Source organism: Triturus cristatus, chromosome 3_1 (genome assembly GCF_964204655.1).
Source record: "Triturus cristatus chromosome 3_1, aTriCri1.1, whole genome shotgun sequence".
In the NCBI taxonomy this organism is placed as follows: Eukaryota; Metazoa; Chordata; class Amphibia; order Caudata; family Salamandridae; genus Triturus; species Triturus cristatus.
The window spans coordinates 651,381,185-651,403,573 of NC_140583.1; the positions used below are offsets into that span (position 1 = coordinate 651,381,185).

A 22,389-nucleotide genomic window follows, 5' to 3' on the forward strand; every position below is an offset into this window, starting at 1 on the left:
CAAGTGACAAACTAGATTAAGCAGTTACAATAGAAATCTAGCATCTATGTGCTCCCTAGCATTCGGCAAGGTAAAATATATATTTAGATCAAGGTGGCTGGCAAGACTGGGCTGTAAAACCAGTACGCAGATGAGCTAAAGATTATAGAATCCTGATGCAAATTGAAATAAGTAGTCGAAAATAAAAAAAATACATGCAGAAATGCAATCAGCGAGACCTGTACGCGCACAAAGGCCAACATTTCAAATGTGCACAGAACGCTACAGGTCTATCAAACAGTAGCGTAGTGCCAATATTGCACTTAATGACTCCCAGGTGACTTGACACAACTAACCAGGACCCGAGACACCAAATTGTTTAGGTTGTGGATTTTGACAGAGAAATTGTCAAATAGGCCTACTGCTTAAAATACACAGAGAAAAGTGTTCTGGTTACATAACTTTCAACCAGCCTCTTTCAGCCACTGAGTTTGCCGATCAGGCCTTGGATCACACGTGCTATTGACAATCAGGATGTAGGATTTCCACTCAAGTGCTTGCAGTGAACTGCACAGTAGACTACTTTACAACAATCCTCTTTATTGGAAAAACCAAACAAGACTGTACTGGATGCAAGAGGGGACTTTAATACGTTCTGCTTTTCATTTCTTGTCTTGCTTTTATGTGCGTAGGCATTAGACGATTAAAGCCAGATCTACTGTTTCCGCTAATGCTGGCTGTAAGATGCACCCTCCTTGTCTTGAACAAGGTTGACACCAGGGAGAAAAGCCAATTTATCAGCAGTAACCGTCTAGTTATCACTCCTGCACAAGGAGATGCATGCAAGGTGCTGGACAGTGGCAACAAATACTTACTGATTAGCCTTCTGAAGTTCCTTCTGCTTCTGCAGGTTGGTTTCCACGTATTTGAGTACTCTGCTCTCTGGCACCCACTCATCCCAGCTGATGAAAAAAAACATATCAAGTAACAAATCCCTGGATTGGACAACACAAAGAGGAAGACACCAACTGCCCCCGTTTCCCCAAATACTAATGGTCAAGAACACAGCAACAACTCATCTAACGCTAAAGGGGCGGATGGAATGCCATGTTAGCAAAATAATGTTTTTTTGCCAGATTTGCTTCAGAAAACCCCACAGGATGCAAAGGGTGTTTATAATGGTAATTACACCCATCACTCAGTCCTTGGGGAGGAGGTAAATTTAAGGGTTTTTTCCTTAAGGATGGTTATATTACCTCCATTTTCTTCACAGCTTCTATGTCACTGGAAGCTGGTACAAGAAACACTAGTGCCACAGTTATACGTGGACTGAGGCAAGACCAGAATGAGGCCGCTGGTCAACCTAAAACATTACATTAAAGGCAGTTCAAGACCACAACTAGTTCATATTTCACAAATGGCACCAGTAGAAATCCATATATAAAAACAGGCATACCTGTACAAGACAACTAACTGGAAGGCAACTATGATTTCCTGGATTAAGACCTTTCTTGATGATGGAACATACTACAAGACACTAAACATTCCAATTAAGGAGACTGAAGCTCTTTTCAGCATGGGCAACCATTAAAGAGGAAACTTCACTGTACATATGAGTTTGCGGCCATTGAGAGCGAATTTGGAAATAGAACAAGAGATTACCAAAATAATCTGGCACACTAAACCAAATAATTAGGGCTTGGAAAAACAAATTTTAAAAAGTCGAATGCAAACGACCATTGCTCCTTAGACTGCTCTGAATTGTACGCACCGTGTTCGACCTCCTATGATTGCAAGAATTTATGTTTATTTTATTCTCATTTTGCTCATTATCAAAATGTTCTTACATAGATTAACATTCCAAAAGTAGAATAACCCTCAAATTAGCAACAAGTAAACAAGCATTGGCAAACCCAATGGGTCTCGCTTATGCAAGAGCTTTAGCCTGTCCATCATAGCTAAAAATTAATGGCGTAGAGGAGAGGCCCATGGAGTGTCAAAGTGAAATGGCGAAGAGTACAGTACTGTTGGATTGGCAGTGTCATGAATTGAAGTGGCACAGTTTAGAGTCGTATAGATTAGCATACACTGGAGTGGCATAGAGTAGACTGGTGTACATTGCATTGGCGTAGTGTTGCAGAGTATAGTAGCATAGAGTGCACTGGCATTGAATTCAGAGGCATACAATGCAGCGTCGCAGAATGCAGCGGCATATAGTAGAGGGCAGTGGCAGAGTAACTTGAAGTGGTGCGAGTATAGTATAATGCCGTAGAGTGCAGCAGGGTGGAGTAGCACAGAGGAGAGTGGAAGAGTTTAGTCACGGAGAGTGCAATGTTGCAGAGTAGTATCAGAGTACAGTGGTGGCGAATTTAGTATAGTGGCACAGAGTACAGTGATGCAGAGCAGACAGCAGTGACAAAATGCAGTTGTGTAGAGTGCTTTGGCATAGAGTGCAGTGGCTAAGAGTAGAGTGGCATGAAGGGGTGTGGCATGGTGTAGATTGTTTTATGTTTTAGAGTAGTCAAGTGGCGTGGAGTGGTGCAGCGTAGAGTGGCATAGAGTGTAATGGCGTACAGTAAAGTGGTGTAGAGTGCAGTTGCAAAGTAGATTAGCGTAGAGTGGAGCGTTGGAGTGAAGTGCATTGGCGTAGAGCATACTGGCATAAAGTGTAGATTGGAGTTGTGCAGAGTAGATTTGTGTGGCCTGGTCTGGACTGATTTAGAGTGCAGTGGCAAAGAGTACATTGGCGTAGAGAGGTGAAGTGACAGAGCAAAGTGGAATAGAGTGGAGCAGGGCAGAGTGCAGTGGAGCAGTGCAAAAGGGCAGTATGCATGGTATGGTATGGTAGTGACCTGCCATTACAGACAACACATTTTCAATTGAAATGATCATTACATTTGCACAGACAGTTTTACTAATAAAAATATACAGTATTCAAACGAGAATGTTTTGAAATTGCATTACCTAATGCAATCATTTGTTTTGATCATATGAAAGTACTTTTTTCCAGGACACATCAGAAATAACAAAAAAATGTGCTTCATTTGTGTCCCAATTCTGACATTGTCCGAAATATTTACACAGTTCATTTAAATGAGTATCATGAAAAATTATCACATAAATCCTCTCACTTTCAAATCAGGGAAAAGTAAACAAGCGCCTTCAGAAGACAGTGCCTGACATTTGACCTCGGTCTTTGAATGCACAGCAAATATGACAAGATAGGAACAAGATTTAAAGGCCTGTTTACAGAAAGGGTGTACGTGGAACAATACAGTAAGTACACTTAAGGCAACTGGAGGGACAAACTGTACCTGGAGAGCCTAAAGCAAAGAGAAAGTCAGAAAACGTGAGTTACAAACCACAAAGCCAATGGTAATCAACGGCGGAATGCATTCCTAGGTCAACTTTCTGAAAGTCCCCAAGATGTCTTTAGCAAACTCTGCGACCTAAAAAGGAATACATATTAACCCAAAACTATTGAAAACAACTATTCCCAATGCTGCAGTAGAATATTTAAATAAAAGAACAAGTGTTGTATCGGTCCCCACGTGCTTCAGATCTTGCAGCAATTTCAAACTGGAAATATTTGTGAGAGCTTGATCTACTACTAGGAAACCACTCATTGTCTTCCTTCCCAGTAATATGCTTTCACACTGAATAAGTTCTTGGTATCAGAGGGGGCAGAATATGGATGTACAGAACATGGAAGAAAAGCCAGTTGCTCACACACAGTTTAGTAAAGCCCATCATTGACTGAAGTAGAAAAAGCCCAATGATCAGGTTACAACATGCAAGTTTTTTGAGTCATTGAGTACTTACTTCTTATTCCAACCGCTGTAATGTATAAAGTATTTCACTTGTTTCTCCTTTATGGAAACCTTCACACACTGAAAAGAAAAAGAAAAAAGATTGAGAAATCGTCATATGTTCAAGTGGAACTGACACTTAATATAATGGGTATTTACTACGGAAAATAGAATTAACAAATCCACAATGATATCCATTAACAATTGCATTAACAATTGCAAGCAAGAACTACCAGGTAGGTGTGCAGTTTTGTCTCGTGTACCGAACTGTCTAATCACTTAAGCGCTTGAAGCTGGATTAGTTAACTGCTTAGCTCCTCATACTGTAGTCCCAATTGCTTACCCATCTGTATTTGCGAAAAAGAGGCAAAGCAGAGACAATTTGCCATTATACTGATTTGTGCTAGCTATTGCTTTGAACTCAAACACCGTATCCTCCAACGCTGCTTGTCAGGACCAACTGCAATACAACATATAGTCTGACTTCTGGTACTTGCCATCATGGTGAATGACTAACGACCAAAATTCTCCAAGTCCACATCATTGGGTCGCCAACTATTTACTTTGTAAAGGTAGCTGTGAATGTGCTGAATGCAAGACATCAAAATGGGCATGTTTCTTAGCTGCACACAAAATAGATGCTTTCTTTCTAACATAATGGGGTTCAATTCTCACAACAATACAGCCTCAGTTAATGAAAACATTCAAGTACTCCAAGTAGAGGAAGGCCAAAGAGAAAAGAAAGTACGACACAGGGGGTAAACAAGGTACTTTGTAATGCAGGTCATTTTTAAGGTCATCCAAAAAAAAAAAAAGACACACATACCTTGGCTTCATAAAGGAGAGGTCCGTGGAAACACAAAACACGCTCCCCTACGAAACAAGGAGCGGAGGGTTAGTCAGGCATTAAAAATGAGACATTACATGCATCTGACATCCGAATCTCCAACAGTAACGGCTGAAAAGGACATACACCCTACCTCCTTGCGGATCTCTTAGCAAAAAGCTAGATGCTACATCAAGAGTTCACTGCCTTGCAAGTTAAACTGTTTGTGCAGTGCCTGATCGAGCTACTATGTGAAAAGGCGCTGGAGAATTCATACAAAAAAGTCACTGCCATGCGAGACCAAGCAGTTTACAGAGCAGATTCACAAATCTAACAACTGTAACCAATAAGTGTTGCTTTGGCAAATAGCCTTTTAGTACATTGTACCATACATTTAACACAAAAAAAGAAGAAGAAAAGAAAGACGCCGAAACCGGTGACCAAAGCACTGAGGCAGTGTACTTCATCCTTTTCACAATCTAGATATGCATTTACACAACAGGAGCCCTGCACTGATGACTAGCCTTCACCATACTGTTACCTCAAATGTTAACATTTAAGCAATTAAGTACCTTTTTGTCAGAGTAAGGAGCTCCATAAAATGAGCATTAGCTAAAGTGATAAGTAAACCAGTATTGTTGTACAGCAACGATTACTCATGTTATCTACTTAATTCATTCGTCAGTCAAACATGAAAGCAAGAAGCCAGAGCATTCAACAGTAATACTATGTTGGTGGCTCCTGCAAAACAGTACAACAGGAGCAATAGAAATACTTTCCTTGGGACAAAAGGCATACACATAATCTAATTAAGGCAAACACAGCCTTCCTACTAATCACTCATTAGGTTTGCATTCTACACTGCATTTTAAACTAAAACTGTTTCATCCACTCTTCATCCGAGCTGTAGAAAACTACAACAAACAAATGATGGACGGAATGCTGACAATGCATACATTCTCCCCCAGTCAAGAGATCTGGGTTAAATCCATCGTTCTTTTGCCCACTACACCACCCCAGTTTAGACATGGCCATATGCAAATCAGTCTTGACCCTGTGCCTCATGGGAACAGTCCAGCCCGAACTGCCAAGCCATGTCTTCCCTGGACCGGAATCAAGCATCCTAGGACCGGTTTCTGGCTATCAGCCGTCATCAGCCAGGATAGCTTGACTCCAGTGGCGTAGTGAGCACGGGTCCCACGTCTGGGAATACCCATCCCACTTAGGGCGAAAAGCGTTACAACAAACAAATGATGGACGGAGTGCTGACAATGCATACATTCTCCCCCAGTCAAGAGATCTGGGTTAAATCCATCGTTCTTTTGCCCACTACACCACCCCAGTTTAGACATGGCCATATGCAAATCAGTCTTGACCCTGTGCCTCATGGGAACAGTCCAGCCCGAACTGCCAAGCCATGTCTTCCCTGGACCGGAATCAAGCATCCTAGGACCGGTTTCTGGCTATCAGCCGTCATCAGCCAGGATAGCTTGACTCCAGTGGCGTAGTGAGCACGGGTCCCACGTCTGGGAATACCCATCCCACTTAGGGCGAAAAGCGTTACAACAAACAAATGATGGACGGAATGCTGACAATGCATACATTCTCCCCCAGTCAAGAGATCTGGGTTAAATCCATCGTTCTTTTGCCCACTACACCACCCCAGTTTAGACATGGCCATATGCAAATCAGTCTTGACCCTGTGCCTCATGGGAACAGTCCAGCCCGAACTGCCAAGCCATGTCTTCCCTGGACCGGAATCAAGCATCCTAGGACCGGTTTCTGGCTATCAGCCGTCATCAGCCAGGATAGCTTGACTCCAGTGGACCTGGCTTTGCAGTTCGGGCTGGACTGTTCCCATGGGGCACAGGGTCAAGACTGATTTGCATATGGCTGGGTTCAAACTGGAATGGCATGGTGAGCAAAAAAACGATGGATTTAGGCCCAGATCTCTGTACTGGGGTGAATGTATGACATTGTTCTGCATTCTGTCCATCAATTGTTGTTTTTGCATTTGTCACCCCGAGTGGGAAGGGTATGCTCAGACGTGAGTCCCTTGCTCTCCATGCCACTGGAATCAAGCTATCCTGGCTGACGAGGGCTGAAAGCCCGAAACCGGTCCTAGGATGCTTGTTTCCAGTCCAGGGAGGACCTGGCTTTGCAGTTCGGGCTGGACTGTTCCCATGGGGCACAGGGTCAAGACTGATTTGCATATGGCTGGGTTCAAACTGGAATGGCATGGTGAGCAAAAAAACGATGGATTTAGGCCCAGATCTCTGTACTGGGGTGAATGTATGACATTGTTCTGCATTCTGTCCATCAATTGTTGTTTTTGCATTTGTAGAAAACTACAAGCATGTCTGCACTCCCATTCTCAGTCCATGAGCAGCCCAAGACATTGAAGACAAAAGCAGAGAAAGCGACAATATACTGCATGCATGTTAGCCAGCCCCTTAACCAACGGAAGAACTGGCGTGAAGCACAAAGATTACCCCGCACTCAAACATGCATTCAAGAGATTCAGTTAACATTTTTCCACATGAATAAACTATGCCTACAATAATGTTAATACTGCTGGCCATCAGTGGGGGAAGTTGGGTGGGCGCTCCTTCCAATCATCGGTACAAAGCACTTGTTTAGCCTTGTGGATTCAAAAACTGTAGCATGCAAAAAAAGTGTTTGATTTGATAATGGAGCAGAAAGGACAATGAAAGATCTTACTTTATAGCCTTAGAACTACCCCCTTAACCAATAGCTAAGAATAAATAAAGAAAATCCTTAATAATCTGATATCCTGAGTGGTCAGTGGGATTCAAAAGGGTGGTGAATAAACTTTTCAAAATATTTTATTTTGAGGGGGCGGGGGTAGGGCATAAATCTTCACCAACCCAGTGTCCCACCCAATTTCACAGGCTGAAATACAACAATATAATGATTCTGCATTAGTAATTAAATTGTTAATGCTAGAGCAAGATAGGTCACAGTATTGCTCCCTCAAGAATCAACCCCCCACCACAATAGTCCAAATCTTAACCCTTTTTTACATGTTCCAATCCGAGAGCCCCTATAAATTTAGAAAAAGAAAAATAACATACTTCTCAACTCAAGCAGTGATAAATCTGGAGTCTCCTTACTAAAAAACCTTGCACTGATGCAACTGTCCTTCAAAAGCAGGCGGTGTGCTTTTTTATTTACCTGCGAGAAAACAAAAACAGTCAGGGACATTCTGAGACTGCAAACTCCGGATTCTCACAACACATCTACAAGAGTTGAGAAGTATGAATTAAAGCGCAATCTGCACTGTGATCCATTCAACACTGCACCAAAAGAATTGCACGGAATATTTTCATACAAATACACAGGTTACTTACTGCCCCTTACCCGATTCAATGAACTGTTTTAGTCATACTTCAACAGCAAAGAATCCAAATTTTGAAAAACTCCAATGGGCACATAACCTGCCCTCTCAGTGGACAGCGTTCACAGTTTAAAGGCTGGAAAGTACCCTTAGAAAACAGTCCAACAATGTTTGGCACATACTGGTAATAAACGCTGGAGAGCACAACCCAAGTACTGGGGGAATGAACAGTCAACGGAGAACAAAAATATAAGGACTGTGCAATTATAAATATATTGGTTTAAGAAAAACAGACTAAAAGCAAAAATATTGGTCTGGCGTTAAAGGACAGACAGGCTTTCGCTGCAAGAGCAAAGATACATATTACAGACATATTCTTTACATAGAGTATACCTGATAGGCATTGTGCACAACTACCAAGACAATCAGCGATTCGAGGAAACTCTAGAAATAGCTATTGTTAATGTGGCAAAGGGAAAGTGAACCAAACCAAAATAATGCTCACTTAGCCTTCAGGAAGACAAACATACATTTAGTTCAATATCCCCAGTAACCAATCTTAACAGGTAAGAACTTCTTGAAGCAATATAAGTATCTACTTACGTGGGAGCCATAGCCACCTAGATTCAAAGTTTTATTACCAAGGACCTTGCCTATTTTGCAACCACCACAAATCTGCCCAGGATGCAGTGTATACTGCCAAACCTAACTCAATGACGAAAGGTAGCTATTTTATCTACCTCTCAAAATAGAAACCTATTGGACTCTTCAAAGTGAATAGCAAAGATTATGGCACCTCACAGCAGTTAAACAACTATAAAACAGGGTTTACTTACTGGCTGTTATCTAATTTCAGACACTTGCTTGTTCAAGCAAGGGAAGAGACTTGGGGCCTTATTTATTTCTCGGCGGACGGTTATTCCTTCACAATGGTGACTGATATCCCATCCGCCTAAATATAAATCCTATTATATCCTATGGGATTTATTATTTCGGCAGATGGGATATCAGTCACCGTTTTGAAGAAGTAATGCGTTCGCAGAGATCTAAATTAGGCCCTAGATCAGCAAAGTATCAGTCTGTGCTATGAACTGGTCAAGCAAGACTAATCCAGAGACTCCTAAAACATTCATTATTTAAAATATCCCCACTGCAAATGCCCCATGCATCTGTGAAAGCCAACCAAAACCAGTTTGCTTCATTGGTTAGAGAGAAAAACAAAACAGGCATTGACAAAGCGAATAGGATTCTTTTGGCTTTGCCAATTCTGTAGATGCTGTTCTCCCCCCCAAAAAAAGCGCTGAACTAGATGCACGGGGAGGGTGGGGGACGCCCTCAATATGCATATCATTTCATCTGAGACATGGCTACACAAGCCCCCCCGGTGTGTATGCATCATGATACTTGGGTGGGACATTTGTGATTTACCATTCAAAGATGGCAGATGCACATCTTTGGGAAGCAATTTACTAATTATAAAAAGTGTGCAAAAGTGCTTTTTTAACACGGGACTGCCCAACAGCAAATTGCAGTTGCCTGGCGGACGGAGCTGGAGGAACAAATGAACGGCCGTGAGGGGTATGAGGTATGTGGGAGAGAAAGCAAGAAGAGACATGCAGAAAATTAGTTCCCTAGACATAAGTAGAAGGATACAACTAATGATAAGCAATCGCTGACCCAAAGCCCACTGCATGTATTAACGCTGTTAACAGTACGTCTTCAACAATAGACAGGTGTGTGTTTAGAGCAATTGCCCACTGCTACTAAATATGCCCACGTCAGTGCCCTGATGTTTCCTATGGATGTATGAAGTTTTAGTATCGCATGTCTCATGGACAGGCTTTGGGTGGCAAGTGCAGTTTGTGCATACTAATGCAATAGCCTATCATTTTGATTCACAGCCAGTGCGCAAGAGGTCAGAATGCACTAGGAAATTACTAAGAGCAGTCTCTCTCAAATAGGGGAAGCCTTGCCCAAACATCACAGCATAGATGCTCCATCCTCTACTTCGCACATCAGGGCCCCACTCTTAAGCAGAGTGAGCAGCTCATTTTCCTGATAAGTCTCAAACACAACCCCATACAAAAACAAGCATATGCAATGCAATCGGTCTCGCCTTTGGGACCTTATATGCATTTACCTATGCTGCACATTAACGCACATTACAGCAACATATCCTCACTACGGACTGCGTGGCAGTGATTTGGGGTCTGGCAGTAGATTTGGCACCAGCTTTGCAGCTGTAGTGGTGGAAGTGGCCCACTCCAGTGACAGAAGTGGGCTGCCAAACACGGATTTTCTTTTATCATTTTTTTAAGGCTGAAATTATGTATGTATGTATGTAAAAAAATGAATTGTGCATTGTTCTTGAATTAACCACATAATAAAGAATGAATTTGAAATATTGAAAATTTATTTTCATTTGTCGAAATTAATTGAACGAAGGAATAATCATTCTGAATAATTAAAGCAGATGCAGTGGTTTCACATAAGGCCAGTTTTTGATTCCTCCGAAAACAAACCGCATACTTGATATAACTGTTGCAAAAGTAGAAGGAAAACTTAGATGGTTTTCAATTAGCAGTGAAAGGAGCGATGGTTCAGGAATTAAACAATCCCACTGGTGGTTACTCTGCCTGTGGTGTGGAAGATGTGGCACATCACAATGGGCAGCGATACCTGTGTCAACACCTAAGTGTTTGCTTGCACTTGTATTCCTGGATTATGAGTGAAACCTAATGGCTGGTGCCACACACTAAGGGATGTGAGAGCGTGCTCTCTGAAGTCAGGTATGGCATTGCCTGCATTGCTCTGGTGAATATTGAGGCTGGTGCAGATTCAGGGTGCCCAGCCCATGTCCACAGTCAAAAATAATTTATAAAAAAAAAAGGAAAGCGTGAGCCTCAAGAGTAACGCGCTACACTGGGAGAGAGGGTATACAAGGGTGTGAAAGTTATACTTTACAGGGGCTCACGGTAGGGCACGTTAGGCAGCTGAAGCTTCTCACCGCAACGCGACAGAAAAAAAACATGCACTAAGGTAACAAACCGCACTGTATTCATTCTAAGTTTGAGTTTGTATTTTTCACCCTCCAAGGGTCACAGCGTGAAACTGTTTCTGTATAACATTTTGTAAGAAGAGTACGGTATTATTGAATTCCTATTTATTTGCGGGGTTCTTTAATGAGCTGTGTACTGCAGCCAGCACCCTTTATTTAGATCACCTGATGTGTGCCACAAGAGTGAAAATCTTAGTAGATTCCAGTTGAATCTTGACACTGTGATAATGTCGCTGACTGATGTTCAATGGTGTCTGCTAGTGTTTAGCTAGGGCCGCCGGAATGCCTAGCGCGCAGGGAATCACAGAGCGTCAAACCGTCGGGTCTCATGGCGCAGCAGCCGGGTGTGATCAGCCTGCACTCGCAGCAGAGGGCGGCCACCAGCAGCAGCCTGGCCTCCATTGCGCCTCCTTGTGTTGTTCCAACACCTGCCTGGAACCCTCATTCCTTCGCCTCGTAAGTACGGGTCACAGGGAGAGCCGCCTCAGGCACGGGGTCTGCAGCCACAGAAGCCTCCCGCCATCAGCATCGAGAGGATGCCGGCAGGGCGCGAGCAATGCCCCTCCCGAGCGAGAAACAGAGCTTCTCCTCAGCCGTACACAAAGCGCCGACCCGCTGCCAACTCAGGTCGATGGGGCTGTCCAGGCGAGCACGCGGTGGGAGCGCTCGAAAGTTAAGAGATGCCTGCGCATGCTCATCTGCTGTCCGGGCGCAAGCTGAAAGACACGCCGTGCATGTGCCCAGGTGCTGTCCAGGAGCAAGCTGAGAGACACGCCGGGAGCGTGCACATCGGCTGTCTGAGAAAGTGCACATCTCCGGTCCCCCTTCCAAACTCAAGTCGACAACAATAGATCTCGCTAGCGAGCAGCTGCGCTACGTCGCTAGGCAAGACCTAAAAAGCAAGATCATTTCCATGAGCCATTAAGCTTGTACAATACGTCTCAGCTATCAGACCTCTAGGAACCTTCATTTACAGAGTCAACTAAAAAGATCTATTGTGCAAGAACGTTCACATACGGGAAACAAATGTATGCAATGAGGAAACCCATACTAGTATCAGGTGCTCACCGGCATCTTAAGTCCCATACAAATACAAGGAAGGGCACACAAGTATGCAATAGACCAATATGTGTAAACTAGTTGATACAAGACTCCAAAGCCAACAAATAAACTGCTTCTCTTAGCCAAGCTCATATATCCCTCTTCGAGACAAGGACGCCCATTAATTGAATTAATAGCTTAAAACACACATAAGCAATACACTTGTTTAGGATGGGAGCCTTTAGTTCACTAAACAATCTTGAAAAGTTTAGGTTAGAAACTGCTTTTTGTATTCCTCCCTAGGACTCCTATTCAGCATGGGCAAAAAACAGATCAGTCATGCGGAATATCTTCTAGGCTGGCTGAAAACGATGTGCTGTGGTGGAGTTGCTTTACTCTAGTCTTACATTTTGTCCAACAGGTACACTATTCCCACATACTTCTTTCACAAATGCTGGTCATTTCTATCCACAATCACGTTGATTCAAATTACGGGAAATTACGAAAAAAGACAAACAGTAAAAGCTAGTCTATACCCAATACTAACCCACTGTAATAATAATCAAGGTAAACAAATGAATGGGTGTCCACAACTCATTACCGGCCCCCCGCCCATTTTATCCACAATGTTTAGTATGCTACCAAATTGATATCCGCAATAGACTCACTCATTTTGTAATGGAAAGCCCACCCATAAATGTATGAGAAATTTTGAAATTATTTTAGACAACAAACTGGAATATCAGTTCGGTTTGCCAGAGGATAAGATTTACATCTTACTGAGGTATTGCTCACAGCCAAATACAACAGAATAAGTATTCTAGTCAGTTTTATTACAGCATGGTGATAACATAGAACGCATTCTACCAAAGAGTAATGCATCTATCCATGTGACACGAGCGGGAAACTAAAATGTAAACATTTGACTAAACTAATATCTACTGTAATTATACATCACAATTTCATAATTTGCAAGAGAGCCTTTGTGAAACAAGTGTTTGCTTATACGTTTTCTATTGAAGATTAAAATAAAGTTTTGTAAAATGAAACTAAAGAAACCAATATTATTTATTTTCAAATCAATGGAACATTCAGTCATAAAAAACACAGACTGACAGAAGTGTTCCAAACTTCAAATGATGTTTTTCAATTTGGCATCTGGGCAAAGGACCACTTTTGTGGGTTGCACCACAGCTGGGCTGATAAGCAGTCACAAGGGGTCCACTATGGAAGCAAATATCAGGTGTTTTAAAATAGACTGCCTAATGGACCATGGTCACGGCCCTGGAAAATAACACTGCACAGAATCGTACTAAAAGGCCGTGTGATGTGGACTTGCTCTGACATGCTTACAATCAGCCTTATCGCGTTCCTAACTAGCTGAGACCAGCTTTTAACCTGCACAGCAAGAGGAATTGCAAACGCAAAAGTAAAATACTCATTTGAAATTGGCACTGACCAGTGCCACATGAAGTCGCATGTGAAGGAAAAAAAATCCTTATAGATGAAGAATTGAATACCAGCATTGGAAGATTTGGTTACCAGTATCTCCAAATGCAAGTAAGCATCCAGATCAGATCTAAGTTAAGCAGTTGGCTATAGTAATAGAATGCTGAGATCCACTGTTTAAGTTTGAAGAAGATATGAAATTATTAAAAGCAGACTGTGACTAGTATAAAATGGTACAATCACCTTTCCTGCCCTCCAATCCCATGAAAGGACTACTTTCAAAAATATGGGACAGTATACCCCTACAAACTGCAGAGACTGAACTGACTGAAAAGGCAACAGAGGCACAGAAAAATGAACTGGGATGGAGTGGTAACATACCACTTTTGATAACAAAACAGGATGTTTGGTTTTCTGAGGCAGTCTGTTTTCAGTTTCAAAGTGAGAGCGCAAATGTGTAAGAACATTTGGAATGCAAAAAATTGTGGTTTACTGTGTTTCAATAACAATTTTGACTTCACTTTAGTTGCAGCTTCTCTTTTTGAGGACCGATGGTTGGGGCCATGCATGCACCAAGAGGTATTCAGTGTCCTATCAATTATCTATTTAGTTCCTGGGCCAGCCAGCACTGATGGGATCCATACATGGCCACAGCACACTGAGTGGTTACACTGTACAACTGACTTAACAGTATGTAAACGGGAATGAGGAAATGTAGTTCCCACTCATTTTTCGTTTCAGATACATAGAATAGTGGTTTCACCATGTGCCTACTATGGGTTTTACAGACATGCTTTACTTTTATGTATGGCATCATTACAAGCTCACGTGACAGCTACACAAATCAGGCCATGTGTTTTAGCTTGGCCAACTTTGTTTTATGATTTAGAAGGATTTGGGAAAAGAACAGTTAAAGTCTAGTGCAACAAATGTATCCTCTTATTAATGTAATTTTGCTTGTAAGCAAGTGTGACCATAATGAGTGTTGTGGCCACTGTGTAAATATATATATATATATTTTAGAAGTATGTGCATGCAGCATTGAAGAAAATAAAAAGATGTTTCTGTTGGGTAAGCCATCCATCTCAGAACAATACAGCGGCGGATTTGACAAAATATAACTATGACCAAACTGTAACAAGGAACTGTCCATCCACCTTGATCTATATTTCATCTGCTGAAGTACTCAACGGTGCAGAGTATCCCTTGATGAGAAGGGACAGAGGTACCAGGAACAGTTCATTGATTTAGTGGACTATCCAATGGACAGTAATGATGGAATAAGTGGGAAGCTCCTGGGAACGGCAACCATTTTCATGACTGATCTATTCAGTGATTCAACAGATGCTGAATCTTGATCAATGGTTCTCAATTTCAGAAAGAGCGTGATTGAGAAATTGTGTGAACATTTTTAACTAGTAAGATCATTTTACATCCGGTCAGCAAAGAACATTATAAAGATTGTGAGGTGAATGAGGCAAACCAGTAACATTAGCTGTTGCAAGTCCTTATGAGGCGATTTATACAACAAATGCCTGGAAGAATATCTTGTAGGCCACTGATATAAGGAAAGGAGCCAAAAAGTGTAAATGGCAACTTCACCGACTGTGGAGGTCTTGGTTAAAGAGGCGATAATGGGAACGCACAAGTGGAAATGAGGAGGGTTTCGCGCTAACATTTACACAGATAATACGTGAAGTGGAATAAATGATCTGATGGAAATGTGCGGGGGAAAGCACGTATTTATGTGCCTGAATGAAAAGCATTTACTATCCCACAGGGACACCAGATAAATTCCGTTATATGCAAAAAGTGGTGCTGTCAAAAAGCCAAGTGAAAAAGGGGTACATGAGAATCAAACTGTTAAGTGAAACCATGGGTGTGCTTCAGGGTATCAGTGCAAACAAGAGGGCAGACGGTGCCAACTACAAAGACAACCGTGTTGCATAATTCTTCTGAAAGTCTATTGAGGACCTTCTTATTGTTACTGTTCAAACGAAAGCCGGCAAGACAGAATAATGATGAAATGGTAAAACAGAATGGTCACAGATGGCATAGTGTGATTTCCGTCCACAAAATATAATTTCTATAATGCAGACTGCCATCCGACAACCTCAAACAACGCCTTGCTGGAAGACGAAGAATGGGTGATGTAGGCTGCTACTTCAGAGTACAACAGACCACGAGCAAGATGGAAGAGGACAAAGTAATCAGTTTTTGCATTTGGTGACAGGATATATGGCCACGGCGTCTGCAACAGCAGCATCTTAAGTAAAGTGGACCGCAAGAGACTAGAAATTTCTGAGTTCACTGGAGATTATGTTGCAGGAGTGCTCAGGGACCAGATACGGGTTAAATTGAAGTCGGCTAAGTTACACGTCCAATTTTAGTAAAATGTTTGATGTAGCTATTGTACAATTATTTAATGTTAAGAACTGTAAAGGTACATAAATAGCATTTTCAGGACCATCCATGTCTCCCCCTCCTCCTCTCATGGGTTACCATAACAGTTCTACAGCACATACAACTGCATTCTTGAATAAGAGGCAATGGCAAATGCACTGAATGAAAATATTAACACTTTCAAAGTCCACTCTCAAATAACCCAATGGGCCCCTGCTCTATGCTAGTACAAGGATTAATAGGATGCTTGTATGTTTACTGGCCTTCAAAAACATTCTAGATTGAGGAGGTATACAGATACTGTAAGGGACTTAACTCAGAAAGTGTTCTATCGTCTAGAATAGAGTACAGTTAGGTCTAGGTATGAAGTCACTTTCTAGAGGCATGTGAGCATACAGCTACAGCTTACTGTGACAACCGGCAACCATGCCTGTTAAAGGGCATTCATGAGTGGTATACATGACTCTAAATAGTGATGTCCACGCGGCTGAAACCCAAAATTCAAGGTCCTTGAAAGGATACAGGATAAAGAAATGTCATGTCAATATATGATTTACTAAGAACCTAAAAAAGGTTTTGTTTGCAGAGCATGTTTCAACCTACCATTGCCTATAACAAGTACATTCATCAGAATTGCCTAGACCCAACAACCCTGCAAGTCTGGGACAACCTTGCTGAATGAACTGCAGATCTTGGTGAAGCCAGTAGTGCAGTCTCAAAGGGCACCAAGCCATGTCAATGAGGTCAGTGCAAGAGTTACATTTTGAAGTGACAGCATACAAGCATCATTCAAAACCACGAGGTAGACTGAGAAAGAAGTACTGTGTGTTTTAGCAGGGCAGATTGCAATAAAATGAATCTGTGACACAGATGAAGGCAGGTGACCAGTCAAGAAGTACTGTCGGATCTTTCAGTGTGCAAGTACGAAAATAATCTTTCCCCAGTTTTGGTCAGAGATCTAGCGGGCCTGTACTGTACAGCCAAATTACTGCCATTTTTTGGGCCCTCTTTTATCTGAATAACTACCATTAGGAGAGTTTCTGTCTAAGCAGGATTTGTTTTAAGGCGCCAGTCGAAACAGAAAGGGTATACAGCTTAATGTTGTTCGTCGTAAGAGGTGCTGCAACTCTTTCATTGCTAAATAAGCAGACCCAATATAAGGGCTAATGGCTTTAATTTAAGAGGTCTCCAGTTTTGATCTAGTACAGAAACCGGGGATGTCTGCCTCTAGAAACTTTATTGAAGCAAACTACAAAGTGATTGACCAAACCATAGGGAGAAAGATGATCCTTAGTTGTGAATATAAACGGACACGGCTACTCAAAAGGCCAACTCTTTACAGAGCCACACAGCCAGCATTCTAAAAATCTATAGTATTGCTAAGGGCACTGGAACTATGCAATTCTGCAGAGTTTTACACATAATTATGGATTTGCCTGATCTCAATGGCTGCATAATTTGCAGATTTAAACAAAAAAAAAATGTGTTTCTAGATCAAAAGGATGAAAAGCTTCTGAGAAAAATATAAACCGTGTTGCCGCGCAGTAGGATGGCACAAAGGCTGACTGGTCATTTTTCAGTGGCTCATTACTGTATTTGTGTGTGTAAACATGGTACGGCGGTAAAACCTTTACAAAGACAGATTTACCATGGGAAGACTAGCATTGGCACAGCCAACAGGGATCACTATGACAGCTATTGTCAATATTTTGGCGCAATGCTGTACAGTAGCATGGATGCTTTGTACTGTGGATAAAACTAATTTGATAAGAACTGGCAAAGCAAATAGTCTTGCCAATGCAAGAGCTACTGGCTTTGCCAATGTGTTTTAGTCACGTATACCAGCATGGCTGCAATGCAGTATGAATAGAAGTTAGTCGTGCAGAGCAGAGTGGCATGGAGTGTCAGAGTGGAATGGCCTTGAATTACGTTCAGTGGAGTGGAATGGACTGGTGTAGAATACATAGGCATAGAGTGTTGCAGAGTATAGAGGCGTAGAGTGCCGTGGCTTAGGGTGCAGCAGCAAAGAATATTTTGTGTCGTAGATTATAGTGTTGCATATTAAAGTGCAATGGCATACAGTAATGCAGAGTAGAGTGGCAAAGAGTAGATAGCAGTGGCGTAGAGTATGCATGGTGTGGTAGCACGCGACTATTACAGACAACACATTTAAAATTTAAATGACCATTACATTTGCACAGACATCCAGTTTTACTAAGAAAACGATACAGTATACAAATACTTACACAGTTCATTTAAATGTGTGCTAGAAAAAAAACTACTACCCCCAGTATCCAGCAAGATTGTCACATATATCCTCTCACTTTGAGGTCAGAGAGAGAAAAGTAACCAACAATCTCACTCAAAGAGAGAGCCTGACATTTTACCTTGGTCTTTAAAAGAACAAAACAGAAAGTGTGGCAAGATAAGAAAAGAGCAGTTGTGGAACAATGCAAGGAGGTAGTGTGAAAAGGCTTTGCTCCTTGGGAGAGAAAAACTCACCTTGGACAGCCTAAAACAAATAAAGCCATCAAATAGAAAGCCAGAAAATGTGAGTTACAAACCACAACGCCAATGGTAAGCAAAGGCCAGAACACAATCCCAGGGAAGCTTTCTGAATGCCCTGAAGAGGTCTTTAGCAAACCAGACAGCTGGAACGTTCTACATACGGCCATTGTTTTCGAAACAACAAAAACATTTCACCTTTCTTGGTCACTTCACAAAAAGTCAACTTCAACGAAGATAAAAATAAAACGTGGGTCATTAGAGTGGAGAAAATATAACAGTTATGATGTTGCTGCAAATTTAGACCGTAAGTAAACCAACACTGGGATTAATTAAAGTCCTTGTACAATACTAGGATGGGCAGCCTAGACCCTACAGAGCAGAGTTGGATTGGGATAAAAAAAAAAAAATAGGCCTGGGCACTATAAATAAACATGCGGGCCACGTTTGCGAATTGCGCCTTTTCGTAAAACAATACTTTTGTTTTAAATATTACGAAAAGAGTGGGGGTCTCTAAAAGAGACGCGTTTTCTTAACTTCACTGATATAATAATAATACAGACATTACCGGGGCTCTTTGTACACGGCTGAATTCACACCTGAATATACGCGCTCAGGGACCCTGCTCCATCTGAATACATTTATGGAACGGCCCAGAGGCTGATTGACACCTAGCGAGGTAATAGAGTCCCATCGGCATCCGGAAAGGGCGCTCAGGTCCCCGCTGGAGGCATTTTAACAGCACAAATAGAGCCAGAGGCTCACAGCTTCAACTCCGATACCGGCCCATTGCCCGCCTGACCAATCCAATCCTGCTACAGTGCTAATGTGGGGGTAACCGGACGGTATTCACTGACTGAGGGGTATTTTCAAAAAAATCTTTAAAAGGGGCGAATGCTCAATAGTAATAAGAACATCCGCATTGTCACGATCGCTTAAATGAATGTAGGAACAGAAAATGAACTTAGTAAAGACTAGGTACAACGACAGTCAGCTTCATCTGAGATTTATGAATAGCTACGGTAATAAGGTGTAACAAAGGGAAGCTGCGAGAACAGGCGGAAAGTGCAACATAGGCGGAGATTTAAGACGGAGGAAACAACTCGGACGCAGAATAAATGGATGAATACCTTGACGAATCCGAAATCTACTTTAATCGCCGAAAGCACTAGCCGTATTAGTGGGAACGCGGCTAGGAAACAATGACAAATACCAAAAGGAAAATAAGGAGAAAAGACGCATTCCACAGGAGGATGTGGGAGGAGCTTAAACAGCCAATATAGAGAAGGCAAGGAGGATGGGACAACAGGGAGGTGGGAAAGAAAACGGAGGGAGGGGCTATAAAACACCACATACTTATTGGGAAATTCCAAAAGAAGGGCATAAGGACTCAGCGCTTATTTGTTGGTTCAAAACACGCACTCACCTAACTTAGTAAAGCCCCAACACGGGTCAATATACACCCCTCCAGTGGCACCTTTCTCTCTGCGGCAGGTATGCTCGACCAGTACCAAGAATTCCGCAATCCCCAGGATTTGGCGCCCCTCCCCCACCAACTTCCCCCGCCCCCTTTTGCAATAGGGCTTATCCCCATAACCACATTCCCGCCTATCCTTGGTCCATTTCAGCGCCACGCCCCTCACTAACCTTCGGTAAATTTGGGCCTGGGCTCCTGCTTCGGCGCCATTTATACTGCCCGCTCCTCCCCGGGCCTCCGCTCCCGGCCCCGCCACATCTAATCACCGCGCGCCCGCCCCAGCCGCCGCCACCGCCCGCGACACGTCATGGCGAAGCGACTACTGTGGAAAGCTGCGCACCCTCAAACACCGCTTCCTTTCGGCCCCACCTACGTTTGGCGTCAAACAGTGAGTCTGCGCTTGCGCGACAAAAGGCCCCGCCCTCTTCATCCACTCTTTCCAGATAGTGTGCGAGTGACTGTGGTCCTAGTGTTTTCGTGCTGCCCAAATGTCGGCGCTAGCACACTATCTTATGTTGGCATCCCGGATCCCTAAAACCCACTCTGCCCTGATTTCTCTTTATGGAGGGATTGAGTCCGCAGTTTATTAGACAATCTCCAATTTACTTACATGCGATCCTTTCAGTGAGCCTGTGCCCATGTCACAATTTATTTGTGTATGCTTATTTAGCGCGGACCCTTACATGGAAGTTATATATTGTTTAAGATAGATACTACAACTATAAGTAATTACAAAGATTGAAAATATAAAACAAGGTAAATGATTTTGATGGAGCTGGTAGTACAAAATTTTGTTTACCCCCCCTATTTTTGCATGAATATACTAGTCGAATAATCTATTAATTATAATATTACTAAATAATTTTGTGTGTGTATTAACCTTATTAGTGTACGAAATATACCTGGGATTTGCATTTTGCATGGCTGAATAATTGTCATTACTAAAATACGTACGCATACTAACAGTAGTATACATAGTAAATAGAATATTGCATGATATATGTGGCTTTTGTGATGTTTTCATTATGTTGCCCCAGATGACATCAAACGGGTGAATATGAACGCTTTAAATGTCGCTATACGCTAGATAATTACAAGCACATGGAGGGATTAGTAAGGGGTTAACATTTTATTCATTACTTCTATGTATTAATTACGTTTTTGTGTTTGTTTCGCTTAAGTTGTCCTTTGGGCCTAAAAACAAGATGGCCGCCAACGAGACACGACGTGATGGCCACCATTCCACGAGGTCTCGGGTGAAGTACGCTTGCGCTGCAACATGTTCCTGTGGCCTCGACATGACCCTTGTCACACTGTGCCCGAACAAGGCCACGGTGGGAAGCCCGCCAAGTACTATAACAAAGGACAGTTACAAGAAACCGGAAAGATCATGAACAGTGACATAACCTCTTGAACTGTGTGAAACCTCACCGGACGATCTCAACCGACCAATGGGAAAAGCCCAAATTCTGTAAAATGTAACATCTTGACTTTACTTTTATTATAAAAATGACGGTAGAATAGAGAGGACTCACATGTGCTTTCCCTTTTCGCTGACGGAGACGACGGTGACGCTACGTGACTGCTGCGTTCCTGAATCTATGACAGACTGAATGCTGCCCATTTCTTTGATGAACTGAAAACTTTATCTATGGGCACTGATAGATGCTTGCACGTCTCTGGTCCTTGTCCATTCTTGGGACTGTAGCGTGCTGCATGAAGAACTTTTGAATTCCGACTGATTGACAGCTAATTTGGTGACTTAGAGGACAACAAATAACCAGATTAGGTAAATATGATGTTCTGTGATTTAATAGATGGAACTAAAATCCTTGCGATAATTAGATAAACAAATACTGATTAACAAGAAAATGCGTTTTGTCATTTATTGAGGGAGGTAAAGATCAAGATCTTAAGCGTGTTTTTAGCCAGACTAAATCACCATACTAATCCAAGTAAATGATCCATTGATCACGTAGGAAGAGTATCTTAATGTTTAGGATTGAGATCCGTAGGGGTAAGGATATTAGTGTATAGATGTGTAAAATACATTTTCTCTCTATAAGTTATAAGGTATTCCTTTCATGTCAGCGCTTGGAACATTCATCTCTCCTGTAAGTGCAGACCAATGAGAAGTGAAGTGTGAATATTGGTGTTATGGGCCCAACCAATGATTATATCAGTAAATGTATTAATGTGATATTTGGTCTGTGACGAAGGGAGGATATTTGGTACGGGTTTTGTCCTGACCCCGTTACTCAGGTTTCCGCGCTGCAACAGTTTTTCTGGTAGCAAGATGATGTTTTTTATTGTTTTGGTTTGGTGATTATTGCCTGTAAATAGCTTATTGATTATTGGAAAATATTGGTTTATGTATTAATACTCTTTGTTGAGTCGCGTTGAGTTCTATGTTGTTGGCACGACTTCTGGGATGTAGGAAGTCGGAAGTTTGTAACGGTTCCATAGCAGAGCAGAGGTAAGCGC

General features: G+C 42.2%; 1 protein-coding gene and 1 long non-coding RNA gene across 3 annotated transcripts in view; one reads left to right on the top strand and one right to left on the bottom strand.

The window, feature by feature from the left end:
* The window catches only part of MORF4L1 (mortality factor 4 like 1), a 117,442-nt gene extending 97,160 nt beyond the window's left edge, over positions 1-20,282 (bottom strand). The window contains exons 1-4 of one of the 2 annotated variants that reach the window (XM_085644677.1): positions 20,076-20,282; positions 4,615-4,661; positions 3,802-3,869; positions 855-941 (exon numbers count right to left, since the gene is read on the bottom strand). In XM_085644677.1, coding sequence (XP_085500803.1) covers positions 855-941; positions 3,802-3,869; positions 4,615-4,661; positions 20,076-20,115 — 242 coding nt within the window. In that variant the 5' untranslated portion in view covers positions 20,116-20,282. Of the gene's footprint in view, positions 1-854; positions 942-3,800; positions 3,870-4,614; positions 4,662-20,075 lie in introns of both variants that reach the window. The other variant, XM_085644678.1, reaches the window with a different exon arrangement.
* A 42-nt stretch (positions 20,283-20,324) lies between these two features.
* LOC146860735 (uncharacterized) lies at positions 20,325-21,777 on the top strand. Its single transcript, XR_014978856.1, has 2 exons — positions 20,325-20,661; positions 21,087-21,777. It is a non-coding gene; the product is annotated as an uncharacterized LOC146860735 (long non-coding RNA).
* The last annotated feature ends 612 nt before the right edge of the window (positions 21,778-22,389 follow it).